The following is a 23,655-nucleotide window of genomic DNA, read 5'->3' on the forward strand; positions in this document are numbered from 1 at the left end:
CTTTTGAGAAATGATGTGTGTACCCCTTTAAGGCCCAGCCTGCATTGGAGAAGGGCCACGGATTAGATAGGGGAAATCCAAAACAATTTATTCACCTTGTTTTTGGAGATATATACTTGAAATTTGGCTTGGGTATACTATGGAATCACCTCTTTTAGCCTTATGGTAGGCCTTTCACAACTGAACTCAGGATGAACTCATGTCCGAAGATGATCAGGAGTTGCCACATTTGACACATGCAACACACAACAGGAGATAAGAAGTATCAGACATGTTCTACATGTTGAAGAACCTCCGTACACCCGAGGCGAGGGGCGGTGTCTGGGCGCAGCGTGGAGGAGGCAGGATGAGATGTTTTGTTTAAAACACAGGAAGACAGCAGATGAGGGTTAACCCTAACCCCTGATATCCATACCCCACCGCTCCCCTAACGTTAGGCCTGGTGGTACGAACAAAGAACCCCTAACTGGACGAGACGCGTGGACGTGTGGGGGCGGTCAGATGGGCAGCAGGCGCTCTGCGGTTTATATTAGCGTTCAAATTTTGTTCATATCAAGACTTTTAACAAAGTGATAACAAGGAGAAGATAACTTAGATAAAGTGGATTTATTGCATAAAAAAAAAATTTAACTTTGCAAAACATCATGAACACAGTAGAGCTTTCAATCTTCCTCTAAAATCCCATTGGAATTTCATTCTTTATTATTTTTAATATTGTTAATTCTCTGACTCTCCAATCCTCCCGAATTTAGAGTAGGGGCAGAATAGGAGTTACCTTGCTTTAACAGCGTCTGGTGGCAGAATAGGAGTTACCTTGCTTTAACAGCCTCTGGTGGCAGAATAGGAGTTACCTTGCTTTAACAGCCTCAGGTGGCAGAATAGGAGTTACCTTGCTTTAACAGCCTCTGGTGGCAGAATAGGAGTTACCTTGCTTTAACAGCGTCTGGTGGCAGAATAGGAGTTACCTTGCTTTAACAGCCTCAGGTGGCAGAATAGGAGTTACCTTGCTTTAACAGCCTCTGGTGGCAGTATTCCAGGCACCAAGTGTTCCATAGGAGAAATGAAGTACCCATTATGGATATGACAGTCGAAGTGGTCTTCTCTCTTCGAGGAGTAGCAACAAAGTATTTCAATGGTTAACATATGACAGTTGGTGAATATTAGATGTATTTGCAACATTATAAGTCTAATAATAGAGACCATGGCCAATGAGTCTGTGGTCATTTGATGAAAACATACATTAAGAAGCTATTATTTGTCAACAGAAACTGACAAAACCAAATATCCCAGTCAAGAAGGCCTGCCTGAAAAGCAGCCTTAGAGTATCACTGCATTCACATACGTTTAGCTTCAAGAAAGACCTGACATGTTTGTTCATTGGGTTTATTGTCGAGTAGAAACACAACACTGCCAATCCTATGTGGATGCCGTATTTGTCTATCGTCAACGGTGATAAAGACATGAGGTGGTAACGATATTAAGCAGAGCCTCATCGTACGCCACCAAGGTAATTGGACAATTAATGACTGCTTCACCTGCATGCATTCAATGATTTATAATTAGTGTGGTTGCTTTGCAACCACACTACTACACAATACTAGATATTGGCCTATCCGATATTCAATATATATATATATATAAATATATATATATATATATGTATCTGTATCGCCGTATATGTTTGCCGATATGACCAGATATGAAAACTTTTGAAATGGTGTTGATTTATTAGCGTAATCACCTCATTATAAATCCTCTAGGGTGGTGGTTCAACATCTCTTTACAGTGCACATCTATATGAACACTCCCAACACTAGTAGTTTTACATCCTGTTCTGTGTGAAGGTGAGCAGCTCAAACAGCGCCAACCCTCAAACAGGTCATTGATTCCTCAGCTCTGGGTTTAATGCAATGCTGCTTGGGCCCAAAGCACGGCTGGAGGGTGAGATCCCATGGAGCCCCCCGCCAGGATACCATGGTATACATTTATATACACAGAATAAAGGCCTATATATCTTTATTTTCAATATCGGCCGATATATAGATAGGCTCTACTGTTATATAATTATTTTAGGGGGCCAAGTACAAAGTGCGAAGGCAACCTATTGTAATCATTAGTGTTTTATTATTCTTATTCCGAAACGTTTAACTTGCACATTAAAAACTGCTGCGTCGCTTTTTGTGTAACTTTCACCATCCCTAGAGGCTGACTAAATATAAACAGAGAGGACAAATTATACTGATTGGCCCAAAGGTGGCGCTATAGCAATCTTCCAAAAGCGCAAACTTCGAACATGCCTATCCCTTTTCACAGTCAGAGAACAAATGTTACCCGGGAACCCGTAGCAGGGAACTAAATGGCGGCTGCACGGCCGAATTAGCCCAATAGAGGTAGGTGCCTTAAGACGGGGTTAACTTAAGTCAATCATCAAAAAACTGGTGTACTAAGAATAAGAAGCATATGTACGGTTAACCAGGATAAAGTTAATCAAAATTCTACCTTAGGGGGCACAACAGAGATTAATTGAAAATGTTAAGACACATAACCCCTCAGCCTTTGGCGTACGGTCATGAACGTTTGATTGGCCATCACCAGATCAGAGCTGAAACGTACCTCTTTGGCGCCACGGTAACTGGCAATCAAACAAAAAAGTCAGCCCCATTTTTCAATGAATCATAATTCTGTTCCAAAGTGGCCCAAGGACTTGGATTGGGCATGCTCGCTCAATAGCCTAGCTTGTTAGCATGCTCATGAAATATTAAGCAAACATCGAGTCGGCTCCTGCAGCCACACACATATTCTTTCAAAAATGCACATGCAGCGACATGCCTAGTTGGTCCTATTTATGTATGCGGTCAATATATAGTGGTAATGTGCACTACAAAAACAATACAAATCAAGTGCTGTCATCACCGTTGCCCATAATAAGCGTTACAAATTCTATCGAATCAGGTGTGTCCTTCTTGAGAAACCCAGAAAAACCACTACGCAATGTTTCCGGGAGTCATACTATGTCAGACAAATCATCGTATTCTCGCATGTTGGTCCAATAGCCTATACCATTTATACTTTTGTTGTATGGAAACAAAGTAGTCCTACCGGTGTTTTAATATGTCTTACCACTAAACCCAAAAGTACCGTCGCTTTTTTATAACAACGATAATGTAGAGAGAAGAGGAGAGGGGAGAGGAAAGGTGAGAGAAGAGACTAGAGGACAAGAAGAGGAGGGAAGATGAGAGGATATAAGGAGAGGAGAAACATGGACATCTTGAAGTTTAGGGAAACCAGTTCAATAAAAGGGTTAGAAATGCAGCAGGCTACAAGGCATTAGTCTAATATCATCATATGCATGTACTATAACAGAAGGCGATCTGGAAAGTTATTGTGGCCAATCTGAGGGTTTAATGTCCATCACTTGGAATAACTACCGCAGTGAAAAAGGAGGGAGTGCTAAACACTCATTAGGGATTTCAATCTATACACAGCTAGACAACGTCTACACAACGAGAGGAGGCGAGTTGAACTTAAATCACGGCCTAGACAATCTACATAACCACTATCAACCATCAACCTGGGATCTCAACAAACCGGCTATATCTGTGTTCTAACTCCATTGCAAATAATTTAACTGATTTCTGAAAGCTTTGTAAAGTTTAAGAGACATTAGTTTAGATATTTATTGGAATTTTTCATAATTATGAAAGTGAATTGCTTTTGGCTACAGAAACAGTCGCAAGTACAAAACACATACTCACGCATTGAAGAAATTCACAAAAGGTACAAAATGCAAAAATGTTGTACCTTATCCATGTAAACAGGATAGTCTTTTGGCACCAGGTGCTTGCATCTCTCTCTGTCCCCAATGATTTTACGGAACTCGAAGATTCTGACAGAAAGAAATAAACAAAGTTAGTCCATCAATCATTTTCTTGTTACTATGCAACAACTTGATGACCGTAAATACTAGGGTAGGATAAACATTATTTTTAACCATTGCACTTTTTGCCTGTTGAGAGGGCATTTTTAATCACTTGCAGGACAATTATATACTATTGGAATATTTAAAAATACCTTGTTAAATCTATGTTGCATAACCAATATCTAATGACTCTTATTCAATCATACTTATTCAAACTTACTTTTAATTAACCACTTTCAGTTCAACAAGTTGGTTATTTTCAAACAGTGCTGGCACAAGCCTTTAATGGGCACTAAACAGATTTAGACTTGGGCCCCCCCACTGCCTGGAACAAATCCATTATCAATTATATCAGTTGTAGATGTGTTTCTTACATCATAGCATTGTCAGCCTGACATGGTTTTAATCTTAAAAAGTTAGACAACTCACAAGAATGGTCTGGTGTTAATTTGCATTTTAAAGGGGACATATTATGAAAACAGCACTTTTCCTGGGATTTGGGGTGTTGTTGTGGGTATATGGTGCTCCCACACGCATACAAACTTTGAAAAAAGTCTGTACATGAATTTTTGAGTGAGATACACATTTCTGGAAGCAGCCTGACTCCAGCTACCAAACGAGAGAGTCAGTTTCGGAGCCCCCTCCTACGTAGGAAAGGGGGCATTTGAATATTGCCTCCCACTTCCCCACTCCCCTCCAATCAGAGCATCGCTAAGATTTTGTGGACCAGTGGACGAGCAGCTCCGGCGGGGGGAACTTGGCGCTAGCCCTGCAGTACAATCCCTTTCTCTGGCGCCGAGCTCACCCCGCCAAAGCTTCGGCGGCAGTCGGGAGGAGGAGACATGGAGTACAAAAGGGATTGTACTCCCGGAGCTGAGCTGCCGGAGTGCCGCCGAGTTCCCCCAGCCGGAGCTGCTAGTCCGCCGGAGCTGCTAGTCCGCCGGAGCTGCTAGTCCGCTGAAGCTGCCACCTAGCTTCGGCGCCAGTTCAGCTCCCGGAGTACACCGCCGTACTGCGGCCGGACGGACTGACGGCGGCCGGACTGCAGTCCGGCAGCTCCGGCGCGGGGAGCTCGGAGGCAGTCCGGCAGCTCAGCTCCCGGAGTACAATCCCTTTCTTCTCCATGTCGCGGTTCATGGACTTCAGAGAGTCAAGGCCAAAGTTCCTTCCCCCCAATTCTTCTCAACCATGGCCGAGATATCCCCCACTACGAGTCTTTACTTGTGGAAGTACCAGAGACGTCAGGCACAGTCTTTATTATTCATAATATCATCCAAGGCGCACATAGCTTTGTCCGTGATACTAGATATATCATATAAATACCCGTATATAATATTATTATTATGTTACATTATATTATATAGATATAGAGCTCCAGGAGTCAGCAAACGGCAACAATCCCTTCTCCTCCATGCTGTGGTTCAGTCTGACAGCTCATTGGTCAATGGGCAGCAGCTCATTTGCATCAACGCTACAGACACCAGAAACAGCGCATTCTGAAGGGACTGAAACAGAGGGGAATAGCGGTAGACAATATTTTTTTTCCTAAAAGCTATTTCCAGCAAACAGCTTCAAAAACATGTTTTCTGGAACTCAAATATTATATTTACTTGTTGGGAAAACACCATAATATGTCTCCTTTAATATTCAAATTGGTACGGTGCTTAGGGTCATACTGAACGTGGTATACTGAAAAGTATAGCACGATAAACAGGCAGACAATGCATTAACTTAATTACATTAAGTTAATTACTTTAATGCATTTTGTGAACATTTACATATTTGAATATAGTTGCAAGCTACACTTACGGGGTCCTACAATACGGCGAGTAGGATGGCCTAATGAATGAATACGTTTGGTCGTGGTCGGAGTCGAACCAGCGAGCCCATGGTCGCGCAATCATTCAAAGTTTTTAAAGATCCCATGGCATGAAAATTTTACTTTATAAGGTTTTCTAACCTTAATATGAGTCCCCCTAGCCTGCCTATGGTCCCCTAGTAGCTAGAAATGGTGTTAGGTGTAAAACTAGCACTAGCTATCCTGCTCTGCCTTTGAAAAAACAAAACTCAGACGCGCCGATTTTGAATTTTTCCCTGCATGTCGTCATACAGGGAAATGTTAGCTCCCCTTTCTCTGCTTTGCCCAATGAGCTACGACTGTGCGAGCGCCACGTGTGTGTGTGTGTGTGTGTGAATACACACACTGTAACGCAAGTGTTGTACACTTCTTTGTTATTTGGATAACCGTTCTGCTGTTGGTGTTATGGCGCATAACAGGTCGGGTTCTCTGACGTCTCTGGTATTTCCACAACAAGACTTGTAGTGGGAGTTATCTCAGCCATGGTTGAGAAGGAATTGGGGGAAGAGAACTTTGGCTTTGACTCCCTGAAGTACATGAACCGCGACGTGGAGAAAGGGATTGTTGCTCGCGATTGTCGCATTAAAGCTACAGACACCGAAACGGCGCATTTGGGGAAAGTGGCTGTAATTCTGCACCACGTCTGAATTTCGTGAACGTCTTCAAATACTGTATTAGGGGCCCACTAATATCTATATTAAAGCATCCATAAAGTAGCATGCCATGGGACCTTAAAGATATTCTAGTTTTAAAATATAATTTTTTACACTGGCAGTCAATGGGCGGACGGCTCTGATTCTCTGACACTTCAACTACTTCAGACTTCGTAACTTGGTCAATTATTTTTATTTTACATTTTTTAAATGGTGTGCATGTATACATTGTGTTTAGGGATGTAATGGTTACCGGTGTAACGGTAAACCCCGATAAAAATGTTGTCGATAACAATTACTATTTTCATTTCAAATAGATTTTTTTATTATTGCGGTGCACAACCACCCCCGCGGTGTGGAAACCGTGTGCTTAAATCCTTCCAAGCGCTTCATCCGAGTCACCTGAAGTTGCCGCACAGGCGCACTGTGTAACCTGCAACATAATGTTTTTAAGTTTCGATTCAGTTGGAATCATGGTGTAAGGAGTAGACGACAGACCTCAAGACATCCATCAGCCTTCTAATGGGGATGTGCATTTCTGGCAAAAATACTATTCAATATTCGCTGAGAAGTATTCGAATAATATCCGAAAATCGGTCAATCAAGAACCCCCGACGCACGCACGCACACACACACCTCGGATACACGCACACACAATGACACAGGGAGAGGCTTTTATGATTTGTATGAAATCAATCAGTTTATTTCACCAACTGCGCCATCAACATTCAACATCAAAATTATTTCAACGTGGGCTTAGGCAGATAGGCTTACATGCGCCAAAAACAGATCGCTATTTATTTTTTTATTTTACTGAACACAGCCTGCATGACGGTGGCTCAGTCCTCGGTCGCTTAGCAACCGATGACAATTTTCCTTGACAGCGGTCATTATATGCTTAGCAACGGTGAATTAACAAAAAAATATTCACCACCGGAAGTTGTGAAAGCCCATGCAAGTGAACGGAGCGTTCAACAGCATTGAGAAGAGCCGTGTAATAAGTAAGGGATAATGTATAGAACGCCGATCATTATCGGGAAAATAAGCCCCGGCTTAAGGGGATTATTTTCGATAAAGACCGGCAACGTTCAATACATTATCCTACTTACCCCACACGGCTACTTGCCAAAACGAATAAATAGCTTCAAATGGTGTGTCTTTTTACAATTTATTTGTTTCCAGCATTCGTAGTGTTGATCAGCAGAGAAATAGTCCGCCAAAGACGTTGACGTCACTTAGCAACCGAAGACGCTGGGGTTGACAAGTTACCGGACTACTTGCGGAGTAGTGGTGCAACGGTTCACGGGTTACCCGTGATCCGTACGGATCAACCCTCACGGTTCGGGACGCAAGTGATCCGCGGATCGGCTGATAAAAAAAAAAGCTGTGCGTTCACGTGATCAGCGCATGTTTAAAGGACAATTCCGGTATCAACAACATCATCAAGTATCGAAGCGAAATACAGTTTATATTTTGTTTTATTTGGCAGTCCGTAAATCCACTTGAAACAGAAACCGGAACCGGACATGTTTATGTTTGGTTGTAGTCTTTTCGCTCGGTTCTCCGTATCAACAGTAGGGCTAGAACCGAGCGAAAAGACTACAACCAACCCCCCTTGCAATGAGCAATGAGTCTTCATTGCTCAAATAAAACACGACAGAAACTGTATTTCGCTACCATACTTGATGAAAAAAAAGAAGATGAGGATGTCTGCATTGCCTTGGGAGAGTGTAGACTCTAAACTCTCCCCAGGCAATGCAGACATCCTGAATTTAAAGTTGTAAATCCAGGGTTAGGGATTATTTGCTATCCATGTTAAAAAGAAGACGGAATAATGCCTCAGATTGCAATTTTTTTAAATATTGACTATGCTTCAAAGAAGCAGGATTATTACCTAATTTTTCACTTTATTTTGTTTTTACACATTTGAAGATTTTATTTAAAGTCACATTTGTCTTGTTATCTTATTATTATTTGTTGTTGTTGATCCGAAAATGATCCGACCCGTGACTCAAAAACCGTGACACGATCCAAACCGTGAGTTTTGTGATCCGTTGCACCCCTATTGCGGAGTGATGCCAAAGACGTCATTAGAGGCAAAAAGTCCTTTGTTTTCCTTGACAACGGTCAATTATACTTAGCAACGGTGAATTATCAAATATAATTCACTGCCGGAAGTTGTGAAGAGCCCATGCAAGTGAACAGAGCATTCCACGGCATTGAGAGGACCCGTGTAATAAATAACGATAGTCACATTCATTATTCGATGTTCTACGTGACTCCGACTATTCAACGATTGTTGCCCATCCCTACCTTCTAAGAGGACTAAGTCTGAAGTATGGGCATATTTTGGGTATTTAAAAATACCGCGATAATACCGAAAACTGGGATAATTTTGGTCTCAATAACGGTGAGGTTAAATTTTCATACCGTTATATCCCTAATTGTATTCTCCATTTAAAGCCCCCTCAAATTCCTTCACTTGATTTAAGCCATTCAACATTGTTGTTATGGTATAATTCAGACTTAATGAAATTATCATAATTCCTAATTTACCAGCACAGTAATGGACGATATGTAGAAGTTCAGAAACCTTACCCAGGTAGCTTATAAAATTCAGAATAAAGTTATATATCCCTATAGGTGATCTTATCCATGCACCTACTACACAATAAACATGTATATTCTTTCCCTCTTCCTCTTTAATGTACCTCTTAAAATCTTCAGGTTTTCCCCAGCCCTGTATGAAGAGCTTGGTGAGTAGAAGCCGTCTGTAAAGGACGTCCAATCGACTGACAGCCATGGGGAACCAACTAGAATCTATATTATTAAAGAAACATAAATGTCAACATTTAGAAGTAATCAAATCAATCAACAAATCAAAATGGATGCGCAATTCAGTGCAATGAGCAGTTAACTGAATATATCAATTCAGTCAAAAACTGTCAGTTAAAACAGAGACTGAGTGGGGGATCCCACTCTCATCTTCTCCTATGGTGCTACATTCTGAAGGAAAAGGTGTGCACACCGAAGAACATGACCCTAACGCTGGGGCAATCTGGGCAATCATTTTCTTCTTTGAAGGGGTAAAAAAACCCTTCAAAGAAGAAAATGATTGCCCAGATCGGGAAGACCTTCCGTTTATTTGCTCCCAAACCCCTTTTCCGTGTGTTTATTGTCGCTGTATGGCGTATTGTGTGATCACTTCTGTGACCAAAGTAGTTTATGACTGTTGACTACAGCAGTGTAGTCACTTCTGTGACCACAGTAGTTTATTACTGTTGACTATAGCAGTGTAGTCACCACTGTGACCACAGTAGTTTATTACTGTTGACTATAGCACTGTAGTCACCACTGTGACCACAGTAGTTTATTACTGTTGACTATAGCAGTGTAGTCACCACTGTGACCACAGTAGTTTATTACTGTTGACTATAGCAGTGTAGTCACCTCTGTGACCACAGTAGTTTATTACTGTTGACTACAGCAGTATAGTCGCTGTCGTCGGCAACAGAACGGTTTATTGCCCCCAACCATGTCTGTAAACGTGAAGCGGGTTATTATAAAGGTTGATTGATCCAGATCATCGAAAGTCTACATCAATCAGTCTCGATACCATACTGCTCCATTCCTTGAGCTCAATGATTACTGACAGGACTTGACGATGCATTATCCCCAGCTTAGGTTTGAGGAAAGGAAACGGAACCATCCATGAACTTTGGGAATGGAGCCACCGAGTTGAAAACCCTCATAGTATTACTAGAGTAACAGTAACTACAGTACTACTAACTACAGTAACAGTACTGAGTTACAGTTAGTACAGTAACAGTACTGAGTAGAAGCAACTATACTAACTAAATTAACAGTAACTGCAGTTCTACTAACTACAGTAACAGTACTGAGTAACAGTAACTACAATACTAATAACTACATTAACAATGACTACAGTACTACTAACTACAGTAACAATAACTACAGTACTACAAACAACAGTAACAGCTAGTCTGAGTCCTGGAGCTGCAGGCAAAAACACGTTGGACGTTTGCGTCCTTGCATCCTCAAACTGGTTAACTGGACAATTAAACGAATATATTTCCAGTTAAACGACCCAAGATGACACAATGATGGTTAACCATTAAGCTACTAGTTATTTCAAGTTAATTCACAAAATGTTAACGCCCCCAGTTTGCATGTAAAGCTACATGTGATAACGTGCCTGTGATTAAGTACCTCACAAAACTGTGATGAAGTTGTCTTCTGCTTTGAACGACAGCAAACTACCTTAAAGTTACATTACCTTAAAGTTGTGAGTTCGAACGGAAGGACGGAAGCCGGAAGAGGTTAACAGGAAATGGAATTCGAGGTATTTCATATCGACCATTAATTTGCGGTGAAATAACAGTTGTCAGAATCCGATAAAAACGCAAGCAAACATATAGATTATATCAAATTGGTACGAGAGCACTGGATTCGTAATAGAAACACATTTCAGTTCAAAGTATCTACTGGACAGTATAAACCTTTAGCAACAGAGGGAGGGGCTCCCCGGACTACAATGGTACAATGTGTTTTTCTACATTAAGAATCTACTATACTCACTTAATTTGGTAAAAAAAAAAAAAAAAAAAAAAAGGATACTACTCAAGGTTATTCTTGAGTAGATCTACTGAAATATACGGAAGAGCATTAGGGCCACGGAGTAATATATTAATTCTAAATCTCTGAGAAAAAAAGTCAAAATTTTCGAGAAAAAAGTCAAAATTTTCGAGAAAAAAAGTCGAAATTTTAAAAAGTCGAAATTTTCGAGAAAAAAAGTCAAAAGTTTTGAGGAAAAAAGTCAAAATTTTCGAGAAAAAAAGTCGAAATTTTCGAGAAAAAAGTCAAAACTTTCGAGAAAAAAAGTCAGAAATCTGTAGAATGCAACCCTCCACGGCAGTGACATTCACTGGCGGCCAGTAGATGTCAATGGCTGAGACGGAGTGGCAGAGAGACACACGCATTCCGCTTGGTGGTTCGACTGGAGGAACCGGGGAGCCATGGCTGCGGCAGGTGGGTAGATAATACATGTTTATGCTGCATTCTGTGATACTCAAGCAGTACCCTATATGAGGCGAGTGGGAGTGCGGTTAGATGATGCCGCGGGTGTTGTTTGGCTAGCCACAACTATTCGGCTAGTTTGTGCCGTGTGGCTAACTTAGCCTGTGACTGCTTCGTGGAGTTCAACCAGACAACTTGGCCGCAGTAGCCTACGTCGTTTGGACATGTAAAACTACTTGGCTTTGGAAATGCGTTTAATAATATAATGCAAGGTAGCCTACCGCACGCCAGACATTTACATAGTGCTACACAGCACTAGCCTGGCTAGCGCCTAACACTTCTCACTAGATAGATAGATAGATAGATACTTTATTGATCCCCAAGGGGAAATTCAAGGTCCCAGCAGCTGAAGACACCACCGGATAGAACGTACGTACAAAATACGGACGTAAATTGCCACACGTTGAGCATGAATGGACATACAATACAATGTAAACAGGAAATACAAAGCAAATCAACAAATCAACATGACTAAGGGAGCAGTAAAATAGCCTACTATGGATAAGATGTGCATGAATGTAGGCTACTGAGGATTGGTACTGTGATCCAGTATGAGGTGTGTGTCAAGTTGGTAGTGCAAATAAGTCCAACAGTGCAACAGTGCAAGATTAAATTCTAGTGAAATAAATATGTACAGTACAAAATGTAAAATGTAAGCATAGTAAATAAAAAAAACTCCACAGTGCAACAGTGCAAGATTACTTTCTAGTCACCAGCAATAAATATGTAGGCTACAGTACAAAAAGTAAGCATAGTGATAATAATAACAGTACTAGTATAAATATATGGACAATTAAAATAGACCTAACATTGTAATAATATAAGAGTTATAGCAGCAGTGCAAGGAAATGCGCCTACTAGATCCCCTGTAGTAAACATAAATGTGTTGCCTTAATGCAATTGCTAAAGTTATGTTGCACAAAACCGTAGAAGGGGGGGGGGACACTACACATAGGACGAGTGTACTCCAGGTGAAGGGTTTGAGTTCAACAGAATATCACTGCACTTTTTGACAATGAAATTTCATTCTGTCCTTGTTAATTACAGCATATGCCATCTCTTTTCTAGGCTGTCTCAGTGTGTCAGATTTCTTACGTCAGAGAAGAGCCCCAGAACATGAAATACAACACTTGGAAGAGGACAAGGTAAAGTGTTCAGATGACAAATGTCAGGTTGTGCTTTTCTGGATATGAATGTGTACATGTACGGTAATGTAAACACTAAATGGGGGTTGATGCCTTAGAACACTTTTTATTACACGTGTAGTTTGGTCAATGATGTTTTTTTTGGCTCAGACGTCAGATGGTACAACCACAGCTAATGCTCATCAATTAATTAGTAATTGGCAATTAATGTAAAGCAATTAATATGGTTCATAGACAATCCACTAAAAACAACATTTAATCCATACAATAGTGGCATTAGCTGTGGTTGCACATCCCTGACATGTGCTACTACTAAAATATCATTTGCCCAGTTATACATCTTGATGAAGACTAAAGTTAACACCATTATGTTGACCACCACTGCCTTGTTGGACTGAGCAAGTGTGTATAGGTATTTGATACTAATTTGAGCATGTGTGGTGCATCCATTGTATGTGGAAGGAGGAGGAGAGCAGATGTGTAACTTTTCAACAGCCCAGTGATGTCAACATCAGGGAGTTGGTGGGGGATTCCATTAGAAAATGGGTATGGGTAAATAGTATTCATTTTATGGGCTGCGTTATGAACAAGTTGATAACCACTAAGTTACCAATGTCAGAGATCTATCATGTCAAAACAAAAAGTAGGGATGTGTTTGGGCAATCATCACCTTTGAATGTCAAGTCCATGGGTGTAGTGTACATATTTTATGCACAGTTTGATAAGAACCTTTTCACTCTGAGGTGTCCTCACTTTTGTTGCCAACTTTTTATACATTAATGGCTTTAATGAGTTGTCGACAGGAAAATACATCTATACTGGTATTACATTACACATGCTACCGACTAACTACTTGAAATTGAAACAGTCTCATTTTTCTGGTGTTGTCAAATTTTCAGCTTCCAGGAGTTATAGAAATTGGAACCTATCAATTCAATTACACACACACACACACACACACACACACACACACACACACACACACACACACACACACACACACACACACACACACACACACACACACACACACCATATTTTATTGTAAGAGAAAAACAACTTACATTCGATTTTGTTTGTGATTTTACAGATTGACAAAGACATAATCCCGTTGATGGAAGACGATGACCTGGCAAAGTACCTTTCATCATTCGGGGATCGTCTAGCTCTGAAGAATTTTTGCAGAACTGGGACTGCTCTTCAGAAGCACAAAATTGGTCTTTTTGAAAAACTCAGGAACAAGCAAAATGAAAGAAAAGCTGAGGAAAACAGAAAACAAAATGCAGAACCAGGTGGTACATCAGCACCTACTTCAAATAAGAGGCGTAAGGCAAGCCACCGAAAAATTGAAATTGGATGGTTGCACTGTGAGGGAGGAAAAATGAAGCAAATCAGAGCAAGGCAGGGAGGCGGGACCAGAATGGTACCTATTGGAGTGGAATGTGGCATGAATGAGGTTCTACAAAGAGGAAAGAAGCTCTTCTTTCCAGATGGAATGTCATCAAAAGGACATGAATCGGGGTTTAACTTTGAACTCAGGGACTACAAACAAAACCCTGTGCAAAAGGATCTTACTGTTGGGTTTATCTACGACACTTTGTGCATGGCTCGTTTGCAATTTTACATTGCAACTACCGCTAAGGTAATTGCAATTGAGGATGAGGATGAGGAAGTGACCTTTGGTCCAGGAAGTCCGGGTGGTGACATTGATGGTGATGATGATGACACAGAGCCCTTTGAGTTTGTGTTTGAGCTGCAGCCATCACCGGGTTCTTCCTCCTCATTTCTAGTAATGAACGCTCCACCTGACGAACTGCTCTCCACAGTATCCCACGATGCCTCTTCAGCACAACCATCGCCTGTATCCCACGATGCCTCTTCAGCACAACCATCGCCTGTATCCCACGATGCCTCTTCAGCACAACCATCGCCTGTATCCCAGGATGCCTCTTCAGCACAACCGTCGCCTGTATCCCACGATGCCTCTTCAGCACAACCATCGCCTGTATCCCACGATGCCTCTTCAGCACAACCATCGCCTGTATCCCACGATGCCTCTTCAGCACAACCGTCGCCTGTATCCCACGATGCCTCTTCAGCACAACCATCGCCTGTATCCCACGATGCACAACCACCTGCCACCACATCACAAGCCAGTGCTACCAGAATAATAGAAATACACCATGGTAATTGCCTGAACGAGTTGATTAAGGAGTTCATGGATCCTGCTGTGCTCACGCAACAATTCGTTTTTAGGAGAATTCTTCCAGACAACAGTGTGGAAAAGGGGATTGGTGAAGGGGTTGTTGAAAAGGCGCAGAGATGTTTACTGCGCCTTTTGGGAAGAATTCTATGATCGCTGTACTGTTGGAACAACAGTAAAAGTTCCGTTTATTAGGCACGACTTTAACCGCGAGACCTGGCAGGCCATTGGCAGAATTTTGCTCAGTACTTGCCTATAAAATTAGCTCTTCCTCTGATGGAGGACTTCTTTCATGGATGTGTGTGCTGTGACATCCTGGATAGTTTCCTGAACTATGTCAGTTCTCAGGACAAGGTCATCCTCAAAGCAGCACTTGAGGATTTCTCAAAGGTGGATTACAATGACCTCATGGATGTGCTGGAGGCATACGAGTGCAGAAAGGCTGTCAACGCCCACACACTGCCACAGATCTTGGAGGAAATCGCCCATAAAGATCTCATTCAAAAACCAAGATACGTTATGGACTGCTGGAAAGAGGTGACAAAGGGAATGATCGGCATTGATGAGCTGCGGGCACACTATGAGGCAATCAAACCCACTCCCAGGAGAGTCCAAGGCCTCCTGGAATTTGAACAGGTCACCACCGCAAAGCAGCAGGAGGTGGTAAACCACCTGAGACGGTACCTAAGAGAATCAGATGACGAACGTCTTGGAAAATTTCTGCGTTTTACTACAGGCAGCGATGTAATAATTTGTAGCAAAATCCAGGTTGTCTTTACAAAAATGTCAGACTTCTCCAGAAGACCCATTGGTCACACATGTGGATGTGTGTTGGAACTGTCAGATAGTTTTGACAACTTCCCAGAGTTTAGGTCAGAATTCAATAAAGTCTTAGACAGCAACATCTAGGTAATGGACATTGTTTAGTTTTCTGATGTTTGCAGAATGCTTGCCCTGTTGCATGCATTATTGCTCAGAGATGATTTTATAGGTCTTAGGAAACAGTTCTGTGTGAATATCGCAATACTTATGTATTTTTACAGCCAATTTTACAGGTGTACTTATAACATAGCTCAAGCTATGTTTAGTTCAATATATTTCAAGCAATGTTCAATGAACTCTAGTTAACGTCTGTGCATTTCAGCATGACTGTCTTGAATGGTTTTTGAATGCATTATTGCTCAGGGATGGTTTTATAGGTCTTTGGAAACAGTTCTGTTTGAATATCAAAATACTGAAGTATTCTCTACTATCTTAACGCACAGCCAATTTTACAGGTGTACTGCCTTGAATGGTTTTTGTAGGCATATGTATTGATTGCACATTGCACCATTATACTGTACTTGTGCTGTTTTCTGCAAAAATCATTTCCATTAAATGCTTTATAAATAGTTTACATAGTTGTCTTTATTAAAATGGTAATAGATACTGCGGTCTGCAGTCATGGGATCTTTGAAAAGTAAGAAAACAACATACAAGGGGTCTTTTTTGAAAAAGCAATTCAATGTGTCAAACAAAAATGTGACAATACACGTATTTCATAAAATGTACATAAACTTTCATGGCATTACAGTGCCATTTTGTGGATGATTCGAGGATGTGAGGAACTGCACTGCTATTTTGCCCTCAAAGGCAGGGAGTGCCATTTTCCCCTTAATGTACAAATCCCTAGTGTTAATTTTGTATTGTATCAGACTCTAGTTGCAGGAATGTACAGAGCTACTTTGGGGTAATTATGGAATATGTACAAAGAATAAGGGATAGCATAAAAACTAGAATATACTAGTACACCCTTCTCCATGGAACTAAGATTTGTGTATGAATACAAAGTAGGAATACTTTCACCAAATACTTGAAACATACTTTATTTTCACAGCCCTACAGAATAGCCCACAGGCAATACTGTACTACTGTGCTCATTGAGCTGTACTGTACCGTATGAAAAACTGTAAATGTTCAAAATTCATTTAATGAGGGTTGAATTTGAAAAGTCAAACTCAAACAATGTCTCTGGCTCTTGAACAACAAACTTAAAGGTAGGTTTCCTTCAGTCCAACAATATCATTTTCACAGAACAAACAAAATCTTACTTTCAGTTCATTCAACAATACATACGATCTTCAGCCCAGTAACAGAGAAACTCAATCCACAGGTAAGTAAGTTTCAGTACAATTCCCAAGGCCAGAATCACAGGTACGTTTTCAGTGAATGCTCCACACAGCGTCCAGTCAAGAACAAGAGTGCATGAAGCTGAGTGTATGTGTCCCCCCAAACTCCACCCTCATACTGAGAGTTTCTGCCTCTCAAAAAGCCCTCTAGCTCAGCTGTTTTCAAAGAAGGGGCCGGGGGCCCCTGGGGGGCCACGACATGATAGGGGGGGCGGCAGCAGGTTGTCAGGAAAAGTATACAGTAGAACAAAATAAATCATTGAATAACTAATGTATACCAAAATGAAGAAAAACAAGCTAAATAATATTCCCATTAGTTAAGAACTGCATTATATTAATCTATTGCACCTAACATTACAACTATTATCGTTATTTTATACATCCCTGTTATACACCCCTGCCCTGGCTCATTGGCCTCTTGGGATGTCACACTACACAGTCATCTCTACTGTGTTAACCTATTAAAGTGTAGCAGATGGGGTATTGCCACAGTCTTGTAGGGATTAAACCTCTACGCTAACCTAGGGAGGACTGAGCAGGACAGGATCTGACTCCCCCTTGCCCAATGCCTAGTAGGATTAGTGCTGTCGTGTGGCAGCAGGTGGTTTCCTAGATAGATAGATAGATAGATAGATACTTTATTAATCCCCAAGGGGATATTCAAGGGACATTCCTATTTAGCAGTCACTTGCTAGAGTGAGCTTCAGGATCTGCAGATTGTCAGGGTGCCTGAAGGGTGTTTAACTGGTGTGTAAATGTGTACGACCCAACTAGTCACCACCCCAAGACTATCCCAACCCCAGCTAAACAGGTGAGGTGTCCCTTCCCGCAGGTTAGAAACAATACGAGTGGGCAGGTTAAGTGGAGGCTTGCTCAGTGGCAATTGCAATCAAAAGTCTCTCCAAGTACCACTGTGTGTGTGTGTGTGTGTGTGTGTGTGTGTGTGTGTGTGTGTGTGTGTGTGTGTGTGTGTGTGTGTGTGTGTGTGTGTGTGTGTGTGTGTGTGTGTGTGTGTGTACGAGTGGATGGGTAAAGTGGAGGCTTGCTCAGTGGCAATGGCAATCAAAAGTCTCTCCAAGTACACAGCAAGTGCTGATGCACCCAAACTGTGGGCACAGACGAGTAGGTGAAATCCTCAAAGATTATTTTGTATCTCCTCTCGTAACAGTGTGTACAGTTCAGCAGCTTCAAACGCATCTTTAGGAGTGTTCCATCCATTTTCTTGTACCAGCAATGTGGACAGATCGTAGACTGTTTCATCACAAGGCAATTGACCCTTGGGTGTGCACTCCTCCTTACAAAGGTCAACCTCCTCTTGATTAAATAACTTCAGTCTGTCCTCCCCACTAGAAATCTGCGGGGCTGTGTAAAGTAGGATTGGACGACCTCCAGACTGACCCCTGGATGTAGCTGGTCTGATTCTATGAGTATTCCATGTCTGCACAACTTCATCCAGCTCTTTCTGCAAGACAATGCAAATGAAATTAAAATGATATAATACACACATTTGGTTTCTGCACGGTTGAATGAATTAGGCTAAATTAAGTTTCGTTTCTGCGCAGTGCGAGTTTATAAGCAAACAATCTACGCCTGCAGTTTCAGCAGAGGGTTGTAGAAGTTTCAGCACATTGAGTGATCCCATAATTCCATGCGAGTTAATGGTAATGCAGTAATATTAGATTACACTGGCCTGAAGACTATTAATACATTTTTTTTTTATGTTTTCACATGTAATGGATCCTATAGTCGTGTGTTTTTTATTATGTACCTGTAACTAGCCTACTAAACTACTTCGTTTCCCCAGGTCCTTTGCAGAGAATTGAAGTCACCCTTAATGTGTATTGCATGTAGGCCTAACAGAAGTAATACATCTCCGAATAATGAGTTTTTGCATACCCACGATAGGACTCACTTAGCCATGTCACATCGGGGTTCGCACTTGCCTAATTGCGGTACACCATATTGTATGTTTCATTTTAAATGGCATTTTGATTAAATCGATTCTCACATTGGGTGATGATGCAAACAGTAGCATAGCCTACCTGAACTAGTTCGAGGAAGCAGAATTGCATTAGGCTCTTATCCAAGGCATCGCCGGAGAAGTGGCCAGCATCTTGCAATGATTTGAAGAGGTTCATCCAAAACTGCACGCTCTGTTTGCGAAGGATACCCCACCATGACTCAATGCGCTGGTTTGCAGTGCTGCGGCCATACAAGAAACTTTTGATGCCTGCAAATGCATCGGAGTGCTCTCTTCTAAGGAAGACTTGCATGCCCTCGACGTGGCCATTCTCAGTCCCCCTATCTGCTCGCAGCCGCTCCGGACAGCCCCCCACACGTTCGATGCACTTGGTGTAATATGAGGCAATGACTTTAGGGTCATTGTTGGTGGTATACGCCTCCATCCACAATACGTACCGACTGTAGCCATCAATGCATCCGTTAATGCAAATTCCAAATGGCTTCAACTTATCGTATGAATCCATGTGCCACAGTGCGTTAGGCCCCGGGGTTGTGTACTCACGCCGCCTCAGACGACGTGCCCGTCTAATTTCCACCCCACGAGGATCAAGTGCCCTGAGTATCAGCCTTATAGTCCTTTGAGACACCACAAACCCCCTCTGGATAGCTCGTAGGTGTAGCCAACGATTCCCCTGCATCTGTCCATTCCCATGCAGTTCCTCCTGCACGAAGGCTATCACATTGTCTATGTCCGACTGATTTCGCCTCCTACACAGTCCAAGTTCACGACACCGCCTCTTCCAGGTCCGAATAGAAATCACAATACTGTGATTCTGTGCTAAGACTGCAAGGATCTCTTTGTTAGATAATCCAATCTCGAAGTAACATTTAATTAAATCCTCCATTTCAGCAGCACTATGCCAGGACACGAAGTCTGTCAGCTCCAGCTCTGAATGACCTGGTTCTTCCTGGTAGCCTACATTTCGATTTTTTCTCGAAAATTTCGACTTTTTTTCTCAAAACTTTTGACTTTATTTCTCGAAAATTTCGACTTTTTAAAATTTCGACTTTTTTTCTCGAAAATTTTGACTTTTTTCTCGAAAATTTTGACTTTTTTCTCGAAAATTTTGACTTTTTTTCTCAGAGATTTAGAATTAATATATTACTCCGTGGCCCTAATGCTCTTCCGTAGAAATACAAAGGGTACAACCAACCTTTTTTATTTATTCTATAGATTGACTGTAGATGGCAGCAGTCCGCTGACTTCTGTCTTTATTTGTCGGACTTTCACCAGGAAGAAGAGAGACGTCACGTTGGTCCAAAGTATCGCGAGACTAGCTGAACCTGGATGGAAGGCAAGATGGCTGACTCGGGCAGCATCCACCAAACGGATGAGGATAGCAATGGTAAACCGAACAAGTTGTCTGATTTGTTAAATCGTGGATGGCAAATATTTGAAGAAGTAGACACCACAAATGAGCCGATTGGATCAAACCACATCCAAGTTAAAATTAAACGTGGGATAACGGCGCTGGAAGATGTTACACGAATGGTGGCTGAGCTTCAACTGTTCAGTCGGAACGAGCTTCTAGAGGAAATGGCGACGGCCGACCTGCGGTACCTGCTGCTGCCCGCGCTGCTCGGCGGCCTCACGCTGCGGCTAACGGACCGGGACCGCCGCGCGCTCACCGTCACCGCGGCGCGGGAACACTTCCACGCGTTTCTTAGAAGATGCAAAGAATACCATGTGTCAGACTTCAAGCTGCCCAAAGCCCCACTGGAAGCGGACGAAGAGTCCAGATGTGCACCATCTACAACCAAGGTAAATAGTCCGTACAGTCCAGATGTACACTATCAACAACTAAGGTAAATAGTCAGTTTAGTCAAGATGTTCACTGTAAAACCAAGGTAAATAGTCAGTTTAGTCCAGATGCTCGCTATCTACAACCAAGGTAAATAGCCAGTTTAGTCCATATGTTCACTATGTTAATAAATTATCGTATTGTGATAGGCTTTTGATCAATATCAAGATAAAACATTAAAAATATATTGATAAGAAACTGGACCACCGAATCTGCGTAGCTGGGTTTGTTACACAAACAGGGTTCAATGCTTATTTACAATATTTGATGAAGAACAGTTGAAGGTCATTAAGTGTTAAACAGAAGTGTTTAAATCCAGCATGGTAATTTCTAGTCTTTTTAGGTAATTACAATTATCAATAGTTATCGATATTGATCAATATGATCAAGTTATATCATGATGTCTTTCAGCAATATCGCCCAGGCCTACATTATTTACCACCAAGATAAATAGTCAGTTTAGTCCCAGATGTTCACTATCTACAACCAAGGTAAATAGTCAGTTTAGTCCAGCATGTCCGCTGCCGATAATTTGTTATTTATTTGGACAAGGTGCATAGGAAACCCACAAGCTCTTTTCGCCAATGTCTCGGTCTATCGCTATCGTTTGTGTTTCGTTTAAAACGTTCTGCAGAATAAACGTATTGTAGGTAATTATTTCCGGTTATTATTACCACAATGTTTTTGATTATCTTAGGGCTGGGCAATATGGACCAAATACCAATATCTCGATATCTTTTGTTTGAATGGCGATATACGATATTTTATCGATATTTTGAACAAAACGGGTAAAGTGTGTAGTTTTAACTCCACGCCACAAGTATTCACCATCAACCATTTATTTTGGGTTTTTTTTGCTCAACGAAGCACAGCTGTGCTTTAACAACAGATATGTAAGGGATAATGTATAGAACGCCGGTCATTATCGGGAACATAAGCCCCGACAGGGCGAACAGGACACCGACACGCAGCGGAGGTGTCTTGCTTTGCCCTGAAGGGGCTTATTTTCGATAATGAACGGCCGATTCTTGCCGGGTACTTTATTCTTACACACAACCGGACTCGATCATTACTTCACTAAACTGACATGCACGCTACCGCTCACTCACCTCGCTCGTCCACTCGCACACTGACGACACACACACACACACACACACACACACACACACACACACACACACACACACACACACACACACACACACACACACACACACACACACACACACACACACACACACACACACACACACAACCAGTGATATGTGCACCAGATACTTTCTCGTGCTCACAAGATACTTTCTCGTGCTCACGAGAAACGTTAAAAACATTTTTTTTACCCCATGTCCCTTTACGGGTTCCGTACTCTCTACCACCGTGTCTGCCATGTTATTGTTCAAAGTTTGTTGTGATGCGTAACGTGGGTGGGAGAACAATACGTACATGTAAGGGGCGGGATTGAGCAACTGAATATCAAATGGCGCTTGCAAGGCATAATCAAAAAAATATATAATATACCGGTATGGTGATATTTTCTCAACTACATATCTCTTTCAAAAATATACCGGTATCAATTTTACTACTGGTATATCGCCCAGCCCTATTCTCCATTATAAACTCTAAACTGATGGAAAGCAATCTAAAAATGTTTGCTGTTCGGCTGCCCAATGAAGACCATCATCATAGTATTCTAGGATTCATGTGATCAAGTGGCGATAACTATCAAAGGATGTATAATAAATTATTAATCTCTTAGTCTACAGCCTCCACCAACTCATCGGACCTCGTCGCCATGGCGGTGCAGAGACAAGCCAAGATTGAAAGATACAGACAGAAAAAAATGACAGAAGATAGATTGGTAGAAGTTAAAAAAGCTGTCGACAGTGCGATGGCTGATGAAGAAGTTGTCCGTGACTTCTATCTTCTCACGGTGAAGAAATGGATCACCATAGCTCTTGAGGAAATTGAAAGCATTGACTTGGAGCTGGAGATTTTAAAGAAAATGGACTTAGCGTCAGGACCCAGACAGTGTAAACATCCACCAAGGCCACCTATGAAACCTTTTGTTTTGACCAAAGATGCTGTACAGGTAAGACCATTGTCCAAGCATTCATCTTTTTTTATGGATCTTTTTACCCAAAAGAAAATTGCAAACCACACTTGTTTTTCCAACAGGCCCGGGTGTTTGGAGCAGGTTACCCCAGTCTGCCCACTATGAGCGTAGACGAATGGTATGAAGAGCACCAGAAACGGGGGATCCTTCCAGACCAAGGACTGCCCCAGAGGGAGGAGGAGGAGGAGGTGGAGGGTAAAGATCATGAGGATGAGATGAAAGAGAAACAGGTGGAGGAGGACGATGAGGAGGCCCTGGCTAAAGCCAGGAACTGGGATGACTGGAGAGACTCTCATAGAAGAGGTTATGGAAACCGCAAGAACATGGGCTGAACATGTCGTCTCGCTTTAAGGCTTCTTCTAGCTTTAAAGTCTCTGATCAACTTAAGAATGTATGAAAGCATTCTGTATATTTGGTTGTCAATTCGTTTGTTCAAATTTTTTTTACATATTGAAACCGAGCCATTATGTATCGCATGTGGAGTGTTTTATAATACTAACATCTTCCAATAAACAATAACCTGTTGAGATGTCCATGGTTTGCCCCGCTGATGTGGATACTAATCATACGCTCAAGTCAATTCTTAAGACTGGTTTAGTGCTGGGAATACAGCCACAACGCGACCGCCAACTCCATTAAAAATATATAAGATGTATTATTTATGCTGTATCGTTT

The 23,655-nt window shown here is 41.7% G+C and overlaps 2 protein-coding genes across 5 annotated transcripts in view; one reads left to right on the forward strand and one right to left on the reverse strand.

The window, feature by feature from the left end:
• abhd18 (abhydrolase domain containing 18) overlaps positions 1–10,749 on the reverse strand; it is a 43,151-nt gene extending 32,402 nt beyond the window's left edge. The window contains exons 1-4 of one of the 4 annotated variants that reach the window (XM_079744316.1): positions 10,728–10,749; positions 9,142–9,250; positions 3,802–3,886; positions 1,004–1,104 (exon numbers count right to left, since the gene is read on the reverse strand). In XM_079744316.1, the coding sequence (XP_079600442.1) occupies positions 1,004–1,104; positions 3,802–3,886; positions 9,142–9,233 (278 nt within the window). In that variant the 5' untranslated portion in view covers positions 9,234–9,250; positions 10,728–10,749. Of the gene's footprint in view, positions 1–1,003; positions 1,105–3,801; positions 3,887–9,141; positions 9,251–10,660 lie in introns of all 4 variants that reach the window. The other 3 variants (XM_079744317.1, XM_079744318.1, XM_079744319.1) reach the window with 3 other exon arrangements.
• Positions 10,750–20,353: 9,604 nt separating this feature from the next.
• Positions 20,354–23,511, forward strand: igbp1 (immunoglobulin (CD79A) binding protein 1; the record flags this gene model as incomplete). The annotated part of the gene is made up of 3 exons (XM_079745268.1): positions 20,354–20,827; positions 22,624–22,956; positions 23,043–23,511. The coding sequence occupies 3 exons, from the start codon at positions 20,354–20,356 to the stop codon at positions 23,310–23,312; spliced, it is 1,077 nt and encodes a 358-aa protein (XP_079601394.1). The 3' UTR covers positions 23,313–23,511.
• Between the last annotated feature and the right edge of the window lie 144 nt (positions 23,512–23,655).

The sequence above is a fragment of the Pollachius pollachius genome, assembly GCF_949987615.1.
Source record: "Pollachius pollachius genome assembly, chromosome: 10".
NCBI classification, from domain to species: Eukaryota; Metazoa; Chordata; class Actinopteri; order Gadiformes; family Gadidae; genus Pollachius; species Pollachius pollachius.